Raw genomic sequence first — 25759 nt, 5'->3', positions numbered from 1 at the left:
TCCCCCCCCCCCCATACACACACACCCACCCACCCACCCCCAACTTCACACACACTTGCAGCTGATGAAGACAGATTTAGGCTACCACAGTTAATTGTAAGAGGTATGTGTTGTCATAAATCACTGAAGTAGACAGTGAAGAAAAAATCACGCTAACTACTAGTAGAAAGAGAAAGAAAGATACAGAGACAGATGAAGTCAGACTGCTGTGGTTAAAACACCATTAAGTCTACATTAAGTTAACACCTGTCTGTGGTTCCTGAGGCCATTTCCTACACGCTGCAATTAGAGGCTATAACATTATTAAATTACATTATAGCTACACTTTACCTGAAGTGAGGCACTTACTGCAGCCCGCAAATGGATAGATACTCTCACTGCTGTTAGAGCTTTACACACATGGATCAACTGGTGATATCTGGATAGTGCAGAAGAAAGCACAATTGACCAGAAATAAAATAAAAATAAATAAAAAATATAAAAATATGAAGTGATCTGAGACTTTATAAAACCTCCAGTGATGCAGTCTTCATTTCCTGGAACTTCATTTTGTTGCTAAGCAATATTAAACCAATATTTGCCAACTGGATTGAATTATGTCTTCTGGCAGTAATATTAGCATGGTAAAAATTCTTGTAGGGAACAGTGAGAACTGCTGGGGCCTCAGCAACTTCGCCATTAAGATCTTAACATGATACTTTTCTATGGACAAACACCTTTCTAGATAGATTTTTTTTTTGTATTTTAAATTATTGATAGTATTTGTTTATTTGTTGATTAATTTGACAGTTTTTGACTGTGGAATTGTGTACACTATGTGGGTGTTTGTACAGGGAGTAGATGTGCATGTGTGGGAGTAGGTTTCTGTTTTGGCTGTATCTATGTGTTTTTTTTTATTTTGATCACATTGAGGCAAGTTGCAGACAGCCATGGTTGATATTGAAATAAAGTGAGTATTGGTCTAGATGTGTCTGATTCTAACAATCTGTTAAACACATCTTGTCATCAAATTTATTTTATGATATACATGAAGTCTATACTTAATTGACAGAATGGGATGCTACACATATACAGTACATAAATACAGTTTAAAGATGGACTGTAGAATACCCTGCAGTTACCTGGATGGCTTGTGTATGTCTAAAGCGCAGTCAAATTCTTTTGGCAATAAAGTCAAACCAAACTAAATTGTCCTCTAACCTTTGTCATTATACTGCAGCATGCCTGGCCTTGCAAGAAGTACATTTAACAAAGCAGATGAAATTACAGAGCCTACACCACAAAAAAGTTGCTCAAAAGGTTGGAGCAGAAACTGAAACTGAGGTTCTAAGGTTTTTGGGTTTTTTTTTGGCAGATGAGCTTCTCAGCTTGGGAACAATAAAACAGAGGAGAGAGAGCGTTAGATTGGGCTGGGTGACTCTCAGTGTCCAGGCTGTGATTCAGAAAGTCTGTTCCAGTAAAACCACAGGGTCCATGTCAAGATATTCACAATTCAAAATAAAATCAAATATCTGTAGTTAACTCCAGTCCAACCAGAGAAAGTTCTCATTATCTAACGTGAAGTCGCTTATTGTGCCATGGAGCTGAATTTAGTTCTGAATTGTTGAGTCTGAGCACATGTTGATGCTCTTTGGTCCCTTCTGCTTAAAATGTAGGTTAGTGGAAAGCAGATCAATAGGGGTCATAGTTGCCAATACAGTTTTTTACGATTGCTAGCAACCTTTTATCAGTTCTGTAGTCACATTTTCATAACTCTTAACACAGTTAGCACAACATTGGTCTGTTGCGGGCCATACCATTAACACATTTCTTGTTCCTTTGACACAAAATGCATTCAGTGAACACATTTTAAAAACTCTGGAATTTCTTTTACACACAAGCTCAACCAAGACCAAAACTATGGATTTTTACTGCCAAATTTACAAATGCTTGCACACTGTATGTCAGAACAGATAACCTCATGTTCTAAACCTAACTTATAGGCTAAAGTTGAAGTGAACAGCAGTTCACATTGTATATTGAAACACAAATATATGTCCTATATTTTTTTTTTTATTGCTATTGAGAAACAGCTGATTGAAGTTATGCAAATAGACCCATCACAGCTGAACACTGCCAGGGGTGGATAAGGCACGCCAAAAGATACTTCCCATGGTACATAGCCAGAGAAAATATAAGTAGTGATGTGGACAAGAACATGTGGCCAAATGCAGAAGACCGGGTAGATTAGAAAAGGACTGTGTATTTTATTTTTTTTCTTCTGTGCCTTTTTCTGTTTGTATATTTTATTTTTACACAACTGTAACCAGCAGCTATATTGCAGATTTTTGTTGATCTCTTGCAGTAATTTCCTATTGCAAATAAAGCCATTACTATAGCAATTCTGTCACTTATTCCTTTTTCATATACTGTACATTCTATAAAGTAAAGATGAGTCATTCACTTTTGATATAGAATGTTTGCAAAAAAGAAGAAAAAAATGCGTACATTTACTACACTCAACAAAAGAAAAATGTAGAGTGACTTCAAAAGAAACTGCAGTGCGAAAAACAATTGACTATCAATATACTGTCTATTGTATAAGGGTAGAACTGACACATGTAAAGTAATGCATTGTCTGTAATATCATCTGCTGTTAGTATTTTGTATGTCATTGTGCTGTGATTGACTAAATGTTCCTGTTGGAAGAAAACATGTGCTAGAGTTTTGAAAGAATTATTTGATTTTGAGACATGTTTGCAGTGTTTTGGTAGAGTTAGTGTATTTTGACAAAGTATTCTTGCATTTTGAAAATTAGTGTTGGTGTTTAGTTTATAATATGTGATTTTGAGCATAAAATTAACTGTTTTGCCAACTGTGTGTTGTAGGTGAGTTGGTGTGTGAAGAGTTTAGAAAAAGTATTATAAGTATTGAAAAATGCTTGCTAGCGATCGTAAAAAACTGTAATACTCTCTCCAGTAGCCTGCACTGAGACAACGGGTGCTGTTATTGGTGGTCAAGATATTCTCTCATTTCACAAGTACATCTGACATCTTTTTATGCATTTTAGGCAGGAGACACAGGACTTGCTGATCAACCCTGTGCTTGTTGAGTTAGAGCAGCGGTTCTCCACCATGTGCCATTATGCAGGTTCTCATTCCAACAAAAACTGCAGCATTTCTGTCAATGATTCACACACACCGTCAATAATATAGTGGGAACTAATCAGTGAATTCTGGTTCTCTGGTGTAGAGTTTGGTTGGAATGAAAACTTGCCCAGTCTTGGGCTTCAGTGGTTCGTGGTTGAGAACAACTGAGTCAGAAGACGATCTCAGTAAACGCCGGTCTTTGGAGCCCTTGAGCAAGGCACTTCACTCTCAACTCACTCCAGTGGTGCTGCTCAGAGGCCAACAGTAGAAGATTGTGGTGGTACTAAGCAGCTCCCATGTAACTGAATGACTGTGAAAAAGAACATATGTCCTCAGAACATTATACCTGGCTAAATAAATCTTGAAAAGCCTGAACTCTGAAACTCAAGAGAAAAGGTTTCGTCAGAAGACTGAAGAAACACACAGCACAACATAAATCTACTAATCTAGCTACCTCAGTTGTCTCTATTTGTTTGTCCCATTAGATAATCATGGTGAAGGAGTGCCTGCCTAGCTGGGTCCACCAGGACTCAGATGAGGGTCTGGTCCATGTGAATGTCGGAGGGCTGAAGAGGAGCCTCTGTTCCAGCACCTTGAAGAAATTCCCTGATACCCGGCTGGGAAAACTGCTGGCCTGTGATTCAGAGGAAGCTATACTACAGGTTGGTCGATTGGGTGGGGGATGCATGGATGGATGGATGGATGGATGCATGGATGGATGGATGGATGGATGCATGGATGGATGGATGGATGGATGGATGGATGTTTGGCAGATAGAAAGATGACTTTGAATCAAGAACTCATTTTTGCATGTCTTTCGTTGGATCTTGTTTCCAAGAATAAGGAGTCTGTGAATTTGACTTTCTTAATCCAAGCTTATTCTTCAAAGACTAAAAAATGTGCACCTTCTCTCCATTCATCTGCATTTTTTCCGTTCTCAATGTCTCGTTCCTTCCTCCTTTCTTCCGTCATTCCCATCCTCCCTCCATGTGTCCATTTGTTTGATCCTTCCTTCAATCGTTCTTTATTTGCTTGTCCCATCCATACCATTTTCCTTCCTTCCTCTTCATTGTCCCACCCTCCCATCCTCCCCTCCTCCTCTCTGAAGGTGTGTGATGACTACGACGTTCAGCAGAAGGAGTTTTACTTTGACAGGAATCCCGGCCTGTTCCCCTACGTCCTCCACTTCTACCAGACCGGCAAACTTCACATCATGGAGGAGCTGTGTGTCTTCTCCTTCAGGTGGGGAACAAATCTGTTCATCTGTCTTTCTACATGTCAGGGACCCTGGTTAAAAGTTTTTATTCTGTGTTTTTTTGTTTATGTTCCATTTTATTCTAAACATTTCATCTTTGTCTGCTCACTTTTGGCACCCATTGCATGCCTGACTTGTAGGAGGATCCCTCTCTGTGATGCCCTACCCAAGGTTTCCTCCATTTTTTTTTTTGTGTTGTTTTTTTCCCCTTTTTTTCAATCAATAATGTGGACGCTGTGCTGTGAAGCCCTTTGAGACTGTACCTGTGATTAAGGGCTGTACAAATAAACTTCACTTGACTTTTATTTCCCACCCAGCCAGGAGATAGAGTACTGGGGCATCAATGAGTTCTTCCTGGACACTTGCTGTAGTTACCGTTACCACGACCGCAAGCTGGAGAGCAGCCGACATCGCAGCTGGGACGACGAGAGCGACGTCAGCAGCATAGACACCTCTGTCGACGAGATATCCGACTTGAACAGGTGGGATGGAGGGAGGAGAGAAGGAGGTAGACCGAGGGACTGAGGTAGAGAGAGGGAGGGAAGGATGGAAGGCAGGAGTGAAGTTGTACACATTTCCCTGTCATCAAGATATCTGAATTAGCACTAGTGGTGGCAAAATTTTGCTGGTGCATTCCTATTCCGCCTGGTTCTTACACTTCTCTCAGGTTAAAGAACTGATAATTATCAATTAAAAAAGTGGTTTATCCCTTTAAAGCAGTGGTTCGCAACCTTGTGTCTTCAAGGCCCGAGTCTGCAGGTTTTTAAACCAATCACTACACCAGCTGATTTCACTCATTAGCACAACTTCCAACACAGAGAGGGAACTAACCAGGGAATCAGCTGTTGTGTGATTGGTGGGAAGAAAACCTCTTTGATTGCGATGGCACTTGGTTGAGAACCACTTCTTTAAGGAAATATTTAATTTTGCTAAAACTTAAATAGTTGTCAGTGCTAATATCCCCATAGGAGTTTCTAGACAGTCAACCACCCAAACAGTAGTCTCTTTCTGTGTGGTGGGATCATATTTTTAATACGTGTCAATTAATGTCAGAGGTTGGAAGCTAATAAAGGAGCTGCACCTTTTAATTTGATTCTTATTTTATTTACTGGTTTATTTATTTTAGTAATACAATGATGCATGTGTATTTTCAGTTACACATGTTGTTTAGTGTTATTTATTATTTTAATATTGTAGATAAGGACCATAATAAGGACAAGACAGTAAGAATGAAATGAGCCTTTCTAGCTGCTGCTACTTTGAGAAATACTGCACTTAAGACAGTAAAAAGGTGAAAAAAATATATTAACGTGCAAAAGAGCAATACAATTATTTTGTTTCCTTAAACCGAGACAAGTAATTGTGAATAATAACTGTGATTACAATATTTAGCAAGACCATCAGGATTATAATTTTTGCCACAAACGTTAGCCTTGACCTCAACTTGTTTTCCACTCTTCCTCCATCTCTCCCCCTCTTTCTCAAAATGTCACCTCATCATCCTCATCATCCTCATCATCCTCATCCTTCCTCACAGAGACATCCAGCATTTCCAGGAAGTGCGTTATGGGAACATCAGGAAGTGTCTGTGGCTGACGCTGGAGAACCCCGGATACTCCATCCCCAGCAAGCTGTTCAGTCTGCTGTCCATAGGGGTGGTGCTCACATCCATCGCCACCATGTGCATCAACAGCATACCAGAGTATCAGGTTAGTATGGAAGGGTGGGAAGAGTATGGCAGCGTATGAGTGAGAGAATGAACAAGTTAGTGAATGAATGAATGAATGAATGATTAAATGACTGAATGAATTAATGACTTTCCAGGTCAGAGGGATGGAGGGATTATTGCAATGAGCCAGCGAGTGAGCAATCAAAGAAAGTGAGTGAGTCAATGAATGAGTGAATGAATACTAAGTGAGTGGCACTGATAGATAGATGGATGGTTGGATTAGGCATTTAGCTGGCGCTCCTATCCAGAGTGACTTACAATGAGTGCAACAGTAGAATAAGCTTCAGGTAACAATTTATTTGAATAGTCCTTTTTATCAGGTCATAAAAAGTAGAAAAAATGAAACATGATAAATAATGGTATTGAATTACTGCCTATCCCTAAACTGGAATTAACATGCATCTTGTATCCAGATCTGATGTAGCTGGATTATATTTATACCTGGCATTAAAAGGCATCTCTGGTTTACACACACTGAAATCCGATTTCTCTTTCCCTCACCAAAACACAGATTGTCACGCACGTCACTTCCTCTATTTACCTCCTTTAAAACTGACAGTAAACACTTTGTTTCCCTTATTCCCCATCCACAGGTTGGTTTACTTTTTACATAACTCCTACATGTGGTTTGGAGAGGTTTTTGCTCTGTCTGATAATCTGATCACCCGAGACACATGTTAATGTCAGGTGTAAAGAGAGTCTGTGAATGTTAAGCAGGAAAAAAAAGGATGTATGCTCAGCAAACTGGGAAAGTAAATGTTAGAAAAGTCAACATACTGCTGGACCTGCTCCTGGTGCTGATCATCCATCCTGCTGCTCTCTGCTCTCTCAGACGTTTGACGCTGATGGAAAGCTGATCGAGGATCCGACCATGCAGGCGCTGGAGGTTTTCTGCACCTGCTGGTTCACCTTCGAGGTGGGGAGACAAAAACAAGTGGTATTCATGTACTGTACACAAATATCAATGAAGAAAAAAGTGTGGTTCATATACTGCATGTAGAAAAAACAAGTGCTGTCCTTGCACTTTACACAAATACCAGAAGAAATCATATAAAAAACATTATCTGCACAAACAAATACTGGTAAAAGACGCAAGTGCTGTCTTTGCAGATTACACAAATACTAATAGAAAACATGCTGTTTACATGCTGCATAAAAATGTCTTCTTTAAAAACAATGCTTTTTATTTTATAAGCAATTAAATCACAGCCTGGGGGGGCGGGGGGGGGGGGGGGGGGGGACTATTAGAAAATAAGTAAAAGTCAAAATAAAATACAAAGTAATGGCATAAAAACTATTGGTAAATGGTACAAAATCATTATCTGCACACTGCAAGAAAATACTGGTAAAAGAAGCAAGAGCCGTCCAGCAAGTGTAAGTCACTGTCTGCTGGTTTTCACACGGCTATTTTTGGCAACAAAACGTAGTTTCATCTAAGTTTAATAACTGTTGTCTTTCAGTTTAATAATGGACTGTTTTTCATCCTTCCCCCTCTGAGGTGGTGACGCGGCTGCTGCTGGCTCCCAACAGGAGGAAGTTCTTCCGTCACCCTCTGAACATGATCGACATGGTGTCTGTGGTTCCCATCTACATCACACTGGTCTTCGACTTGGCTGTGGGATCAGAGTCCGAACTGGGAGACCTGGGACGGCTCATACAGGTTGGAAATGTATTTTGTTTTATTTTATTTTATTAGGGTTAGGGTTGTTTTGGGGTTTATTTTACAGACATGTTCCTGCAGTTCACATCTATTTAATACTTATCTTTGACATAGCTGTAGGTTCAGAGTAGGAATGAGGAGATCTGGGATGATGCATACAAGTTGGAAATTCATTCAATTTAATTTAATTTAATTTAATGTAATTCGGGGGTTTTTTTTAGACTTTATTTTAGGTTAGGATTAGGGTTATTTTAGGGTTTATTTTAGGGTGAGATTTATTTTAGGGTTTATTTTAAGGACATTCCTGCAGTTCAAAAATATGTAATACTGGCTATAGGATCGAACTGGGAAGCCTTGGGCGACTCATTCAGATTGAGGAAATGGTAGAAATGGTTTAAAATGCATACAGACATTTACATGTGACGTCTTTTTCTTTGGATTTTCTGTTGAGTTTCTCTTTTCTCTGTCTGTTCAGCCATGGTGGCTATCACTGCTCATGCTAACTACCCAGTTCTACTTCTTCTGTTTATTCCAAACTAACCGTGAAACACAAAACGCATCACTTCCTGTGCGGCAGAGGATTTTTCCCAGGAAAGAGCTACCAGACACCGGCTGTTTAGAACAATGTAAAAACCTTCATGAACTGGATATAGGTTGAATCACCATTGTGTTATATCAATCAGTGATAGAGAGTTGCAATTTATGAAAATGTGGATTATTACTTTAAACCCCTAGTCTTTCTCACAATATCCTATGCAGCAGTCTTTGTGGGGTTTTTTTTATGAGAAAGGACGGGTGGAATGAAAGACAGAAGGCATCTTTTTCTCCATCATCTCTTTCCTTATTTCTCTCTCTCTCTCTCTCTCTCTCTCTCTCTCTCTTTCTCTCTCTCTCTCTCTCTTTCTCTCTTTCTCTCTCTCTCTCTCTCTCTCACTCCCTCCTTCTGCCTCATCCATTCTTTATCTCTCTCTCTCCCTCTCTCAGGTATTCAGGTTGATGAGGATCTTCAGAGTGTTGAAGCTGGCCAGACATTCGACGGGGCTTCGCTCGCTGGGAGCCACACTGAGGGTGAGTCAGGAGGCGGGAGGCAGGAGGCAAGTGGAAGGAGGCAGGAGGAAGGAGGCAGGAGGCAGGAGGCAGGAGGCAGGAAGCAGGAGGCAGGAGGCAGGAGGCAGGAGGCAGGAGGCGGGAGGCAGGAGGCAGGAGGCAAGAGTCGAGAGTCAGGAGTCAGGACGCTGTGGGCCAAAACTTCTCAATCTGTCTGAGGTTAAAGCTCACATAACATTTGACTCTTTGTCTTGGTGCAGACACACAGTGATATTGACACCCTCGGGGAAAAAAGCGAGATGAGAGGCACAGAATGCAATTGATTTTATCTTTATCATTTGACATTTTGGTCTGCTGACCTTTCTCAAGATGTATAAGATAGAAGGTGGATGGGCCGTGAGCAGATTTAGGCGTCAGTTGAGAAGTCACACACACATATAGGTGAAATCGGGGTAAACAAACCCTCCTAGTACCTTATATCTTGATAATGTGGCTTTGATTTTGGTGCTTAACCATTTGAAGAAACCAAGGAGTGTTAAGGTAGTCTTAGAACGAAGTCGAACTTGCCCAAAATAGGAACAAAGTTGAACACAGTGCTATATGCAAATTGCTGTGGCTTCATATTGTCAGTATATTTACATTAAACACCAGTGGGGGCGCATGAAGATTAAAGAGGTAACTGTAAGCTAAGATTCATTTTGAAAGAGTTGACCACAAGATGTTAGCACAGAGATGTAAACAAAGGCAATGACTGGGAAAGGAAATGGAAGATGCTTTTCCACAAGGCAATAAAACCAGTCATGTGATATTTTAGGCCAATTACAGGCAGTCACGCACTGGGGCAGGTGTGTGAACAATTTGACTAGTTTGGCCTGTAAGCCTGTGCACACTACAGAGTTTGAGGCCACTCAGGCACTTTTTTTTTTTTCCCCACAAATGGGTCCTGTTCATATGAACCTGCCAAAATGAATCTCTGCAGCAAGTATATTATGGACTTTAGTTTTCCCCCACAATGAAATCAGGGGCGGGACTATGGATCAGCCCCAGTCGCACAATATCTCGGAAGCCACTGATCACATCTTGACAAAATTTAGGGGAATGATGCGTGTCATTGATCCGTTGCAGCATTTTCAAAATCACACTGATTGGCCTAAGGGGGGCGCTACGATGTGGCTGCATCATTGGCTGTACAGGTGGGACTGCATCATTCATGGGGGACGATGTGTTTACTGTTGCCTTTGTATCGCTTAGACACAATTTCAGTTATTGTGTTTTACTGTCACTCACAAGCACGGATCACTTTTTATCCCATCACCATTAAGTTCACTGCAGGCCTTTCTCTACAAGCATTGATTCCTGATGATATTTGGTTGGAACGGCAACTTTTGGTGCTTCATTAGTCCAACAAATCATGTAGTATGCATCTACTGTCATTCCTCTTTACAAGCCCCCACAATCTGTATCAGTTACACGAGCAGAGATATCACATCTCATGCAGAATCAGATATTACAATCCACTACTGTGTGGCTCTTCTTATCCTGGATTACATTACAACGACCTCACTAACATAGGATCCAACATACTGAGTCTCTGAGAGTAGTACAACAGATCGTGTTACAGTCTCCTCTATCATAACACAGGCCTATGATTTTCACCCAGCATGATAAAGAGAGTAATATATATATATATATATATATAACAGATTCATTACAAATAGATTTATTGCATGGTAAATAGATAAATGAGTGTCTTAAATAATTCACCATGCTTTCTACACCATATATTTCCATTAGTTAAAACATTACGCTTACAGGATTTGGATGCATTATATTTACATTTAAATTGCATTAGCTTTTTAACAAATGCTGCTGTGCAAAGCTTGTAATCGCCTAAATCTGTGCGTGACGAGCATCAGGAGTGAAACCCGGTGTCTGAGAGCTTTTTGGTATCTCACATATCTGCTAATGTGAAAGCCATGCAGACGACACATTAGTGCAAAACCTTGTGCTTAACGTCGAGACACAATGCCTTGGTTTGAATCACAGCTGATGTCCGTACACCTCACCTGATGTTCACTATAAAATAAAAAACCCTCTGAAATATGAAAGGGTAGTAAAGTAGTAACTGGGAAAAGTAAAGGGCTCAAGATAGAAGATCTCTTGTTGGAATGAAACTCTTTATGCGCAGACAGCGGATTGGCTTGTATATTATCTACAGTTTTAGTTTGAATTAAGGCTGATGTCCATGCTGCTGTTGCTGCTCTCTCTCTCTCTCTCTCTCTCTCTCTCTCTCTCTCTCTCTCTCTCTCTCTCCTTCTCTCTCTCTCTCTGTCCTCTCACTACAAAACCAAACCCTTTAATTTTATCCCTGAAATGTCCTTAATTTCTCATTACATAAACATTAATTATCCATTAAAAATTACATAGCTTTAAAAAACTAAGGTTAGTATCATGGGTTTTTAAGGGATTTATTCATGGGTCGGTTTGTGGAGACACTAGTAATTAAGGGATTTTTCATGCTTTTTGTGCAGGTTTACAGGATTATTAATGAGTTATTAATGGAAAGTTCCTGTCTCCCTGAATATTACATTAAATTAGAGAGGATAAGGAGTCAAAAATTAAGGGGTGTTTAAGGAGGTTTTGATGGGGTCTCCTCCATTAATAACACCCTTAACTAATTTTAAGGGGATTTTGCATGAATTAAGGGATGAATTAATGTAAATATAAGGTTATTGTAAGGGATTACTGGTTCGTAGAGTCTTCTTCTCCACTTATTCTCACTGTGCCATATAAAAAACATTCACAAAATACTTACACACACTACATACAGGGACATAAAAAGATGGACTTTTACCAGTTTTGCTCTCTCTTCTTGACAAAAACAAAAACAAACAAAATTATCCAAGACATTCAGCATTGAACAGAGAGGGATTATTGCAGTAAAGAAATACACAAGTCTGCATTCTATTATTAATAGAGATTGACCAGAACTGATTGAGGAAGACTCTTCTTCTCTGGTGTCTTTGGAGAGTCTCAGGGGAGAGGCCGGATTACAGGATAATGTACTGTAACTCTCAATGTACTTCCATCTCTTCTCTTCTCTTCTCTTCTCTTCTCTTCTCTCCTTTCCTGTCTTCTCTTCTCTTCTCTTCTCTTCTCTTCTCTTCTCTTCTCTTCTCTCCTCTCATAATGGTTGAAAAAGCTGAGTGAGTAAAGCTGTAGGCTACTCCACACACCAGGGTTGAGGATGACTCACTCAATTCAACAATGTAACATCAAAACTTTGATTCACTGCATAAGGTGCTCATTCATATTTGAAACTGGATATGCCAGTCTTTTTGAAGGGAAAGATTTATGTTTCTATATTTTAAAGGAAAACAACACCTGAATTGAACATGAACCAAACACGTACATTTATTCATATAACAAGGGAGGTGCTGGGTAGAGAAAGCATTGTTTTACTTCAGTTTGAACTCAATTCAATTTGGAGGATGCATTTCACATTTGTTAGGAGGCTTGTGACCAGGAGGTCAGCTGTTTTAATCCCTGGGACAAATGGGAGTAAAACTCTCCCATGCCTCAACAACTAGTAAACTACTCAAAGTTCCTGTGAGCAAGGCTTTAAACTGTGATTACTCCAGTGCAGCTACTAGTGGCCAGCAGTAGGAGACTGTGGTTTACTGGGCAGCTTCCAGGTTTTAATGTGTCCATTTGTGTAATCCCCTGTAACCACTCTGGCCAGGCTTTTGCTGCAAATAAAAACTTGTTCCTAGTCAATTTACCTGGTTAAAGGTGCCATTTTAGCATAAAAAAATCATTGCCATTTCTTGCTAACGTATGAAATGCTGTGGGCAAGAAGAGCAAAAGCTCCGCCTACCGGCGAGCATGCGAGTGAAGACTCCATCCTATTTTATATTAGTAACAGTTGTGTTTAGCCATTAAAGTTAGTTTATTTAAGTACCGTGTCGCGTGCGTCTGTGACGAGTGACGACCGTAAGTAGCCTACATGTCACAAGTGAGATTGAACAATGCTGATGTTGCCACACTGGACAACACTGATGTAAAACAAATATGCCAACAGTTCATCTCTGTTAATGACAGGCGTAGGCATGTGTTTGGCTCAGCTGTTTGTATGTAGGGTTTGGATATAGTTTACAATATCTTATCATTATTATTATTATTATTATTATTATTTTAAATGTAAATACAGATCGTTGGTTTGAATAGGCAACAGTACTACAGTACCTGCCTTAAAACAAAATGTGCTCTTCAAAGTCCCATTCAGCTGGCAAATTTGAGTAAAGGATTCATTAATGTGCTACACCCCTGTGTCTGTGTGTCTGTTAATGAGTGTATTGGCTACCATAACTATCTAGATCAGTGGTTCTCAACGTGGGGTCCGGGGACCACCAGCGGTCCTTGAGGGGGTTCCAGGGGGTCCCCAGCAAATTGATGAATTGTTAAACTTCAGCATTATCTAATTTACAAATAGTTAACACAATTACAGAATGTAGAAGAATGACTGTTTTGATCTTAGTTTCACTGTTATCTCTCTACCTACAATACAGACAGTCATGGGATTCTGGATCAAAATCATATCTAACAATAAAAGTATTCTCAGATTTGGGTCCGAGAGACAAAATCTCATCAAATGGGGGTCCATGGCTCTAATGTGGACTAAACTAGGGGTCCTCGATATGAAAAAGGTTGAGAATCACTGATCTAGATGACATGAAATGGCGGTCAGAAGTCTATCATAAATGTAAAATGCCTCAGCTTCCAGTGGGGGTTACATCCCCTCCGGACCTCCCCCATTTGTGTCCCTACCAATGTCAAAATCAAACCTACGCCCTTGCTCTTCAGTAAAGTGAAACAGAAAACAAACGCATGCTGAGCGACGCCAGAGAGGGGGAGGGGGGACAGGAAGCAACAGGGTTTATGGGAAATGTGGTCTTAGTTTTGAGAAACACTGGCACCAGCAATACCACTGGTCTGAAATAGAGGCTACTGTACCAGGCCTCTTGTTTATGATAATTATACCAAGTTATCACAATTAATGTGTCCCTGATATATTGATGTTTACAAATGCTACAAACAGCACCTTTAAAAAAGAGATAAAACAAGAATAACTTGTGTTAATGAGGGGATTCCACACCCTGTCACACCCTGTCATCTACACTTAAATTCCCACCCTGTCCCAAAGTCATACAGAGTGTCTGACATGCTGTCCTCCATCTTGGCTCTGCAGCACAGTTACCGGGAGGTCGGCATCCTGCTGCTCTACCTGGCTGTTGGAGTGTCGGTGTTCTCCGGCATGGCTTACACCGCTGAATATGAAGAGGTATCACACTGTTTTCACTACGGTCGATGTTTTGTTCATGAGGCTTCACTCATGGTTTAGACTCACTTTTATAGACTGGCTTTCATGTAAATATTTCATTTTATTTAGTTGTTTATTCTTTTTATTCATTGCATCTTTTTTCTTTTTACCTCCGCCAAGGCGGTTTTGTTTTTGTCGTTTGTTTGTCTGTCCGTCTGTTTATCAGCAGCATCTCAAAAAATTATGAAGGGATTTCCATGACAGTTGGTGGACAGATCGGCCGCGGGCCAAGGAACAATTGATTAGATTTGGTGGCGATCCGGATCTGGGATTTCCGCCAGTAGACTATTCTAATTTTTTAGCCACAACTATGAAACTAACGGAGATAGAGACTTGATTCCAAATCCTAAGGGTGTGTTTTCAGGTCGAGAAATCAATTGAACTTAGAGTTTAAGTGATAGGAATGAAGTCTGTGGGTGTAACAGGAAGTTGGGGAATTGTTAAGCATTGGCAGAGGTTTGCTTCCTAGTTTATTTTTTAATACTTCTGGACCCTTATGTCATTTATTTGTATTCCTTTTGTTCTATTCCTTTTGTTTTTATGTAAAGCTTTGTAAACTCTGTTTCTAGATAACGTTTATTATCATCATTACTACTACTATTATTAATATTATTATGTTATAATAGTGAGGATCATCATTTCATTCTGGTGATTATAGGTTTTGATTCTTGGTTGTGACTAGTTATGTAGCATTTTTAATTTAGATACAATGTATTTGTTGACCTGTATCAACCAAATATATATATGAAGTACCAACCTTTCTTTCTTGCTTGCTTTCTTTCTTCTTCTCTCTCTCTCCCTCCCTCTCTGTCTCTCCCCCTCTCTCCCTCCCTCTCTCTCACTCTCCCCCTCTCTCCCTCCCTCTCTCTCTCCCTCCCTCTCTCTCCCTCCCCCCTCTCTCCCTCCCTCTCCCCCCCCCCCCCCCCCCCCCCCCCCCCCCTCCAGGATGTGGGTCTGGACACCATCCCGGCCTGCTGGTGGTGGGGGACGGTGAGCATGACCACGGTGGGCTACGGGGACGTGGTTCCCGTCACGGTGGCCGGCAAGCTAGCGGCCAGCGGCTGCATCCTGGGCGGCACGCTGGTGGTGGCGCTGCCCATCACCATCATCTTCAACAAGTTCTCCCACTTCTACCGCAAGCAGAAAGCGCTGGAGGCTTCGGTGAGGAACAACAACCGCCGCAGGCTGAGGGTGAGTTGCAACAGCGGGGAGGAGGATGAAGAGGATGAGGAGGAGGAGGAGGGTTCAGATGGGGACAGCTGCTGTCTGGACGATGATGATGATGATGATGATGATGATGCAGAGGAGGATGATATAGATTATGAGGATGATGGAGGAGTGGTGAATTACAGCTATGTGGAGCATCCGTCCTACACATCGATAGTGAGGAAGAAGGAGCTGTATCAACTTTGAAGAAGACTGACAGCGCGTTCAGGCTGCGTTCACACTGCAGCGGAAACTGTTTTAATTCTGATTTCTTCCTCTCCTGTGTGACGCAGATCTGATGGTTTTAGTGCAGTGTGAACAGAAATAAAGACATGGCAGAAATCTGATTCATATCTGATCTGTGGCAATGCAACCGCAGTCTGAACTGTCAGATGGGAATTCATGTGGATTTTACATCACTCTCCATGGGACAGATCACTGTCATCAAAACTGTTTGACTGGAAAAACATGGAGGACAACGACTCAGACAGCCAGTGGAGAAGCAGCGAGCGGGAGATGCCTCTATTCAAACTAGAGTGGACACATCATAGCCAGAATTCGATACAATTAGGATTAGTGCATGGACAGTAATTTCAGTGGCTTCCATGAGGGACGGGACGTCTTTTGTTGGTCATTTGTGCATGCGCATCATTTCAAGATGGAGGTATATTTTGGATATCAGAAGTGGGTCACTTTCAAAAAATGAATGTGAACAGTCAGACAAAAAAAATGGATCTGAGAAAAATCGCGGAATTGAGCACAAAGGCCTGCAGTGTGAACGCAGCCTGAGGCTGATGAACTGAACTGGAGTGAACTGAAGAAATTAATTAAAATGAGCCAGAACTGAACTGGACTGGACTGGACTGGATGAACTGAACTGGACTGAATTGAAATATTATGAACACAAATGAACTGAACTGAGTGGAACTAAACTGAACTGAATTGATGTGAACTGTAGAAATAACAATAATAAGAGATACGGTATTACAAGAGATACAATAAGCAATATTGTATTTCTTGCCTGTGGGCCAAAACTGAACTTAAATGAACTGGTTTCACACAGTTAATTACATTGGCAGCCAATGAAGAAGTCATCTAATCTGCATTAGTACTGCAGACAATTCTTTTTTTTAGGGTTACTACAGTAAAACCAAATTAGTTCACAAAGCCCCAGTTTTCTTTCAGCCAACTACCAAACCATTTCCTGCAACTTCCACCGGTGAGAAGAAACATGACTGGATTTTACCAATCAGTTCCCCTTGAGGACGGAGCAACAATGCAGCAGTAGAGCAAGCATGCAGTAAAAAGTGGGAAGTCTGCCATGGCTACATCTGTATGAACCAGAAAAAAATCAGAATAACAGCTGCTTAGAGAAGCCGTTCTGTCTGTTTCACACAGACACTCAAGAGCTAAGTGGGAAAAATCACCAGTGAATCTGATTTCACCTCCTACGTCACTTCTGTTAAAATCAGATTATAGCTTCTTGTGAAAATAAAGCCTTTGAGAAAGATATAAGGGAAACATAAAACTACATATATTATGCATTGTATATTTTCTTATCTTTAATAACTGTATAACAACTTAACCCAAATAATGAAGGGAATTCCTAACTTGTGCAATCTGTAGATTTGAGCCAAATAGGGAATCTGGTCACAGAAATATTGTACAGTATTTTACATGCATCAGCTCAGTTCTTATAAGAAACTATTTCAGACTGTTTCAGTTTTCTCCGCAGGATGTGACAGCGACAGTTAATTTCCAGAATCATCTTGTGAAACCTCCAACCATTATGGATCACATCTGTCAAACTATCGTTTAATATGATTGATGAGCGTCGCCTTGTCGAGAAGCCCTGGGGAGAAGAGCTGTATGTTATAAACTGTGCTGAATGTTGCTTTGAGCATGAACACACGTCTTCCTGAACTCACTGTCTCACGTCTTTCATTTCCTTCTATATTTACCTTTCCTTCTCTTCCCTCCACTCTCCATCTCTCTCCTCCATTTACATCCTCTATCTCATGTCAGGTAAAGTGTATGTATAGGGAGCTTTTAACCAACAGGTTCGCCACAAAGAGCTTTACAGAGAAAGGACAGGAAAACAGGTAAAGACAAATAAAATATTGAACAAATACACTGCAAACTCCAAGAGAAGGGGACAGAGCGTGTGTGTGTGTGTGTGTGTGTATGTGTGTGTGTGTGTCAATTTGCATGTGTGTGAGTTAATATGAGCACCAAGGTAGTCATCAGAAGTCAGTGAATCACAGACTGCAGAGACGTAAACAAAGAGAAAGAAATGGCTGACAAGGAAGGAATCAGAGTAATAATCTCCAACAAGAAGCTAGATTTTGCTCACATTGCTGTTGGATCTTCAAAACCACAACGCACATATAAGCAGTGTGAACGGATGGAGGAGAGCAGGAACAGGTAATGCAGACCCAGATGTAAATACAGGTGACTGCAGGAGACGCATGACAACCATTTTCAGGGCAAGTGTGGACAATCAACGATGTGATCTCATAAAATCACATCTTTAGAAACATCCCATAATGGAAATGTCACAGGTTTGATCCCAAGCATCCTGTGAAGCTGTGCGGAAGCAAAACACTGAACTCTACCTGCTCATCGACTGTCGGTCGCTCTGGATAAGAGTGTAAGATAAATGCTGAAAATGTAACATGCCTTGTTATTTTTTCCCAACACAAAATTATGTCAAAATGTGTTGCTATTAGCACATTTTTAGAAAGTTGAAAAGTAACCAGGTGTCCAGACTGCGAGCAACATGATCAACAAATCACCAGAAGTCCATTGATTTCCTACAGAGAAAGGTTGGCCAAGGCTGAACGTTTCACGGTCATCGGAAGTCAACAGCCAATCAGATTTCAGTGCTTCCTTATTTCCCTACTGATGTGATTTCATTTCATGAACAATAGTTCTGCCTGACAAGTGCAAAATGGATGCAAAGGTGATTCCAGCCATTCAAAGCTTCCCAGTTCTCTACAACTTTTATTTGAAAGACGACAGGGATAAACGTCTCAAAAACGAAGCTTGGAGAACGGCTGCATCCATCACTGGAGTCGCTGGGAAGCTCTAATGTGATTTTATCGAGTTATTTTCTGTTTGTGCAAAATGTGAAAAACTAGACTACCAAAGTCTACCAAAAAAGAAGAAGACGCCATCTACCAGCTAGTCTACCAGCAACTATGGCCCAGTATCACAGAGAACATAGGCCCAGCAAACAGTAAGGGATTTAGCGATAGTTTGACTTTAAAATGATGAAATAACGGCTCAAATTTCCCATGATAAACTGCTGTGGAGTTTAAGTGCTGCAAGAGCTGAATGACGTTTGACCCTGTTTACATCTGTTATAACTGGACCACTAGCAGGAGCTGCCTGTCCAGTATGAGGCAAAGTATCGACTTAAGAGAAAATGTTATCAACCGATCGACAACATCACATATGAGCGGAAAATAAGAATAGATGAACTACCCATTTAATAGGTGAAATCAATAAGAAACCACAGCTTCCACCTGGATTCACCTGCTCAGTGTCTCACATGGAAACAGCAGATGTTAATGGTGTGATTCCCTACAGTGAAGCTTCTGCCTCAGAAGTGAAGCTCATATAGAAAAGGTTCTGAGCTCCTCAACAAGACGAATGAGAGCCAGATTGTCCCGGGGGTCCGGCTTGTGTTTCACCTAATGGATCCACGTGCAGGACGAGTCTTCCGGCAGGTTTCCTTCCGATCTGAAAGCATTAGAGCGGAGAGAGGAGAGAGGAGGTGAAGCTGACGTGGTTTGATACTCTGACATGAAGACGGAGGAGCCACAGCGTGAAAACTGGGTTCATGTTAAAAAGGATGTAAAGAAACCAGGATTAGTGCGGTGTTATTGTTTTTTTCATCATTTTAACTAACCTTTGGACAGGGTTGGAACGAGTGCGAGAATGTCCTAATCAAGTAGAAGTGCTGTTACTTTGCTGATATTTTACTTAAGTAGAAGTAAAAGTACTGGTGTAAAAATCTACTGAAGTAAAAGTAAAAAGTGTCTCCTTTAAAATGTCCTCAGAGTAAAAGTTACTGAGTTACTTTTTAGAAAAGAGAGCGTTGTTAGCTGTGATCTTTTCCAAGTGATTCTACAAGGAGAGAGGACAGAGTTCAAACTAGATTCTTTTAACTGGAAATATTGGAAATGACAAAATAAAGTGCACAAATAAAGTAAAGCCAGATTTCTCTTCTCGCTGTGAATGGATCCACAGTTTGTCAGTTTACTCTTGTCCAGCTTCTGATGCTGATGGAGAGACATAAGATCTGTCCAAAATCTGTAATGCATGTGGTTAAATATGTAGCTTAGTACAATACTTCAGTAAACACGTACTTAAGTAAAAGTAAAATAACTGACTTTAAAAAATACTCAAAAAAGTAACTCAATTACAGTAACAGGAGTAAATGTAATTAGTTACTTCCATCCTTGCCTTTGGATGATGCTGCTGTCTTAATCAATGCTCTTCATAAGCTGCATTTCTATTCTATTTATTTTCTACTTTTTATTTTATTTAACTATTTATATTGAATTTTATCTCATGTATACAAAATCTGATGTGTTGGATTTTTTGTTGCTGGAGTGCCAAAGACAATTTTCCATTGCATGTAATGTAGTGGAGAATAAAGATAAAAGATCTATCTATCTATCTATCTATCTATCTATCTATCTATCTATCTATCTATAAATATATCTTGGTTTACACAGGCTCCAAAGCCTCATACTAAGGGTCTTTTTTGTTTTTTTATCTCACCTGCACAAATGTGATGTGCGTCTGTGTTTTCTTTATCATTTAACCAGGAATTGTCCAGAGAGAGTTTGGTGTGACTTGAAACAAGTTGGGAGTTTTTTCTCGACAACAGAGTGAGTTTTAAAAGCCAGAAATCTCAGCAGCAGGTGAAGTAATCACTGAGTCACTGGTATTGATCAATAAACCTATCAACGCCCTGCAGATATATTATGGTCATTTCGTGCTCTGGGGCAGTTAAAACCTTTACTTAGTGGCTCTTTAACTGCCTTCATCAATTCATTGCTTTCCACCTCAGCTAAACTCACACCTTGTTGTAACAGAGAAGACATATTTAAGACTGTTTGTAAATAAAAAGCATAAATCAAGAACCAAAAACTGGGAAATGGTAAGATATAATGATATCTTGATTGATTTATTCAAATAAAAAATATGCACCTTGGCAAACTGAAACGACAAAGCCAAGCTGCATATTTTTTTTATTTGAAACGTGAAATAAATCAATCAAGATATCTTTTTGAGAGTGTGGATTTCCCTTTTTGTGCTTCTTGAATTAAGTCCATTTGAAATCGACGTACCAGAGAAACCTTATTTCATGTCTGTTTTCTTACCCAGCATGTGGACTTTCCTAGTCAATAAAAAGTATAAAAACACACTTTGATGGTAAAGTGTGTCATCACAGCTCCTCAGTGTTAATTACTTATTTGAGGATTTAGTTGGAAGACGCTCTCAGAGACTCTGACCAGACAGATAATGTATCTCGATCAGATGAATAATGAATGAAGGCGATTGAGCTCTTTACTGAATTATGTCTGAGATGCATTATACATAACAATGACTCATACTGTCTTCATTTAAGAATGATTAGTCGTGGTTTATCTCCAAACTATAGAAACATTCGTGAAAAACTACAGAAATCCTCTTAAAAACCAGACTCTTGTTTTTTTCTCGCAATATACAAACTCTCACAGGAGCTCAAACTTTTCTGTCACTCACCACACACACACACACACACACACACACACACACACACAGACACACACACACACACACCCTCTCTCTCCCCCCCTGGTTATTTGGGCTGAAAGGAACACCACACCCCCCCAGCCACAGCGAAGGAGAGAGAGATCAGATTCATGGCCGGCTGATTAAAAATTCATCCCTGCTATTTTGGCAGACAGAACTCCTGACGTGGAGAAATAATAAAAGAAATGGGAACGAGTCGTGCCTCAAAGTTTCAGTGTTTATGATGGATTTGATGGGACGACAAGGGAAGGCTTTTAGTAAATCTGATCTAGAATGAGCTCACTCACTGGGCTCCTGTCCTCAATCAAGGTCATTGACGGATCGGCTCCAAGCACGAGGACAGAAGGGTTAACAAATGGAAACATTGGGGAAAATAACTTTTACTCTCAAAAAATGCATTAAGTCTGACTATACTTAGCAGCCAAATGGACATGTTTGGTCACTGCAGACTTCATTAGCATCAATCAAGCTGAAACATTCATTGTGACTGATGAATACTGCAGTAATCTACTAATGTACGAGTCTGTTTTGGGGGGAAAAAAAATGTTATGATGATGTTCTTTATTCAGTATTTCTAAAACACAACTGATTATATAATCTGATATTTTGAAAGCAGAAGTCTTCAGATAACTAATAACAATCCAGTTTTACTTTCATGCCACCAGTCATTTTTTTTTTGAGTAGACATCACACTTTTGTGGCTTTATACTCTGTTCGTATTCATTTTTTTTTTTTTTGGACTCTTGAGCACAAACCTCTGCCAAAGCTGAACGACTCTCCAACTTGCTGTTACACCCAAGCTCATCATTCCTATCCTATCACATTTTAAGTTCAATTGATTTCTCGGTCCTGCAAACAGACACTCAGGATTTGCAATCAAGTCTCTATCTCTATTAGTTTCACAGTTACGGCTAAGAAGAAAAAAGATGATCGTCTAATGGCAGATATCCCAGATCCGGATCACCACTAACATCTAATCAATTGTTCTTTGGCCCAAGGCTGATCTGCCTACCAAACTTAATGGAAATCTGCTCATAAGATTTTGAGAAATCCTCCTGACAGCCTTGGAGGAGGGAATGAATCTCTCCACTCTGTACATAAGACAGAAAAACAAACATTTGGCAACAAATACTGGAAATACATAAAGACACAAGTCCCTTAAAATCTGTTTATTCATTTCCTCATTAGACAAGCAAACAAACACAAAAATACACAAACCAAACATCAGTGATCTCACACATACGCATGACTTCCGCTGCATACTTTAAGGCAAGAGTACGCACACTTCAGAAACAGTTTCTGTACGGACGAACAGTGTGTTGAACAGGACCGACATACAGCCAGTGTGCAAAAACATGAGGAACACCAAAGAACAGAATAGAAAACAGTAGATCCCTTATTTTGAGACCGAGCAATGTAGCAGAAGCAGACAGCGACACCGCCTGAATGTTCCAAATGAATAAGAGATCTGAGCAGTCAGAGAGCGGTCAGCGCAGCTCTTCATCCTCCTCAGATAGAGTTAGAAATCCAGTCAAATGCATTAAAACAGGGACAGTGAGCTGCAGCTGGGGTTTACTGTTCATCTCAGCCAGAAATACACAGTATGCAGCTCTACTGGCAAGTTCATTTGATTTCTATTCATTTAATTGCTTACTTTTGCAGGTGTGACAGCTTTAACATGGTTTAATGAAAGCCAATTTAGATAAGGAACCAATTCACACAACATAAATTAGCAAAAATGACCAACTTTTTCTCGCATTATCTATGTTTTTGACTAGATTATTCTAAAAAAAAAAAAAAAAACATGGTATGAAAAACATGATATCTGAGCTACCTGAAACGTGCTTGATTTTATTTAACAAACACTTGAGCAGCCTTAACAGTGGTAACACTTAAAACACAAAATATGCTGAATTCCACACACTCCATATATTATTTGTTTCCCAAAATATACTGTATGTCCAAATATGTTCCAGTGGGATTTACACAGGTCTGATCCACATGACTGTACAGAAACCAGAGCCAGACGGACGAAACGGTTCTGACACTCTGAGGTCATTCAGCAAAAAAAACACAACTTAGAACAAGAAAAGAAATCGAAATTGGAGCACATATAAATCTAGTCCAGATATTAATGATTCATGTTTATATTTTGATAAAGAATCCTAACAAATTATGAATAATTTCAGCACTGCGGCCTTCACTAGAGCCAAACGACTAAAACTAAAATCACCCCCAAAGCACCGCTGCCTCTTAAAATGACCGAAATGAGGAAACACTGGAATTAGTAATTCAATTTTATCCTCGAGGAAACTTTTACTTGTCCTTGCAACCTTCCCTTCATCATGCTCACCTATAGGTGCTGAATAAACAATAACCAGACCTGTCAAACAGTATCTGCACCTTTAATGGTTTGTTTTAGGACAATTCTGGACAATCACAGGAAAGTATCTGAGAGTCAATTTTGTCCTATTGTAATAAACTCCACCCATCTGGTACTCCAATCAGGTAAAATCAAACTAAGAATTATGTGCAATTATTATTGGACCAAAGCCTGGATATAACAAGGAGTTCATCCTTTGTAGACAATTCAAAGGAAGCCAGAAATGAACACAGCACTTCTTATTAAATAAGGCAAATTGACCCCACAATGTCAGAACTGTTTCTGTATCTGGCTCTGGGTAAAATGTTCTCCAGTGATTGCGACTTAATTAAATAAATTCTGATGCATCGTTGTTCAACAGCAGAGTAACTTCCCTGCCAGCAACAAATAGCTCATGCAATCAAATCCCAAATTCAACATAAATAGATCCATCAAGCTCTATTACTTTGAATATGTTTAACTTTTTTTTTTACTTTTTTTTTAAAGGAATTATCATTAAACCCCCCCCCCAAAAAAAACAGTAGTACAACCAAAGTTGACAAGGCATAAAAAAGAATTCCCTTTTGCTTTGCTTGTAACACGTAACCTTTTCAGACAGAGAAATGAGTTGTGCTTATGAATCATTATGTTACAGAAGAAGAGGGAGTCCTGCACACAAAGAAGCCAAAGAACAAGTCTGGAGGTGAACACACTGTTCTCTAACCAACCGGGCCAACCGAAGGGTTTCTCTCCAAAACACTAGACAGTAGGGACGGGACGACACATCGAAATTCAATATGTCGCAATACAAAAATGAGGTTGCCAACCTCTTGAGGCTGCGTTTTTTCACATTTACTTGTGTTTCTGCCCTTAATTGTTGGCTTTGTGAGGTATTAACACAGAAACAATATTTGACGGTAGCAAGTAGGGATGGGACAATATATAGAAATTCAACAAAAATGTGACAGTATGTATCGTGGGGCAGAAAAATGAATCTCAATATTAGCTTCATTTTATTCTGCTGTAGTAATCACAATTTCACAAGCTCTCCATCAAAATTATATTATGAGCACTTTGTAATGACATTTTTAAATTGTTTATATTCTAGCAAGCCAATGCCATTGCTAGAAAGATTTGTGGCTCAGAAATAAACATAATTCTGCACTGAACTTTTATTTATTACGTCGTATCGTAGTTGTATTGAGTCCTGAACCCCGTGAATCCCGTCAGATAAGCATACTGTCCCATCCCTACTAGACATCGATTTTAAAACAGAATTGTTGGCCCCACTACTCACACAGCTGACTACATCCTCTAAAATGTTGCTACTTTATGTGTTAATATTTTAGAAGTGCTCAAGAAAGCCAATAACTTAATAAATAGTGAGTTTTTCATGTTAGCATTTGTTGTCACATTGTTTTCTATGATGGCTATCTCATTTTGGAATTCAACCCTTCAACTTAGCACATTATCACAATATACAAATACAGCCCAAAGCTCCTAATATATACAGACGTGGCTCTTTGCATGAAGGCTCCCTGTATTATCTACAGTAGTTTCTCACCACTAACATCATTAATATACACACCTGAGGAGTTTAATGACCTGAGAAGCTCGCTCGCATTCTGACGCACATTCCTGTGATCGAAACAAAACGTTCACTTCCTCCTAAACGACTGTGTAACGACTAAACCTAGGTATAAAAATATAAATTGTCCCTTATGTATTGTGCTGGATGTATACCAAAAATGTCTGAAGCGTTACAAAAAAAAACACACGAGCGGACAAGTTGCTCTATGGAATGTTTGAAGTAAAGTTAAACCAGACTTGGGTCGATGTCAACTGAAATCATTTGTAATTGGAACATTTGATTTAGCCCCGAGTGCAAAATGGGCATGGCTTGGCACTTTTGGGGCAATCCAATTGGTTCCACTGTGCCAGACAAGACCAATAAATCCAGAAGTAAAGGCCTTGTTGAATCTATTCCAGAAATACTTCAACCCAGGTCTTGTTTAACTAAAGAAAGAAGAAAAGGAGAAAAGACACTGCAATAAAAACCCGACTGAAACACTAAGAAGTGCACTGGCGGTTCAACAAAGGCAAGTCAAAATATCAACATTGAATCAAATTCCCTCAAAAACCTTTTTTCCCCAACTCTCAAAAATCTAATTCAAAGACATG

The 25759-nt window shown here is 39.9% G+C and overlaps 1 protein-coding gene across 1 annotated transcript; it reads left to right on the top strand.

Moving 5' to 3' along the window:
* The first annotated feature begins 3619 nt into the window (after positions 1–3619).
* Positions 3620–15612, top strand: LOC139915082 (delayed-rectifier potassium channel regulatory subunit KCNS2). Its single transcript, XM_071903583.2, has 9 exons — positions 3620–3790; positions 4237–4370; positions 4701–4865; positions 5921–6092; positions 6945–7028; positions 7611–7772; positions 8757–8840; positions 14068–14160; positions 15145–15612. The coding sequence occupies exons 1-9, from the start codon at positions 3620–3622 to the stop codon at positions 15610–15612; spliced, it is 1533 nt and encodes a 510-aa protein (XP_071759684.2).
* Positions 15613–25759: the final 10147 nt, after the last annotated feature.

This window comes from Centroberyx gerrardi, chromosome 5, assembly GCF_048128805.1.
Source record: "Centroberyx gerrardi isolate f3 chromosome 5, fCenGer3.hap1.cur.20231027, whole genome shotgun sequence".
In the NCBI taxonomy this organism is placed as follows: Eukaryota; Metazoa; Chordata; class Actinopteri; order Beryciformes; family Berycidae; genus Centroberyx; species Centroberyx gerrardi.
The sequence above is the reverse complement of the archived record's forward strand: the minus strand, read 5'-3'. Positions and strand labels throughout refer to the sequence as shown.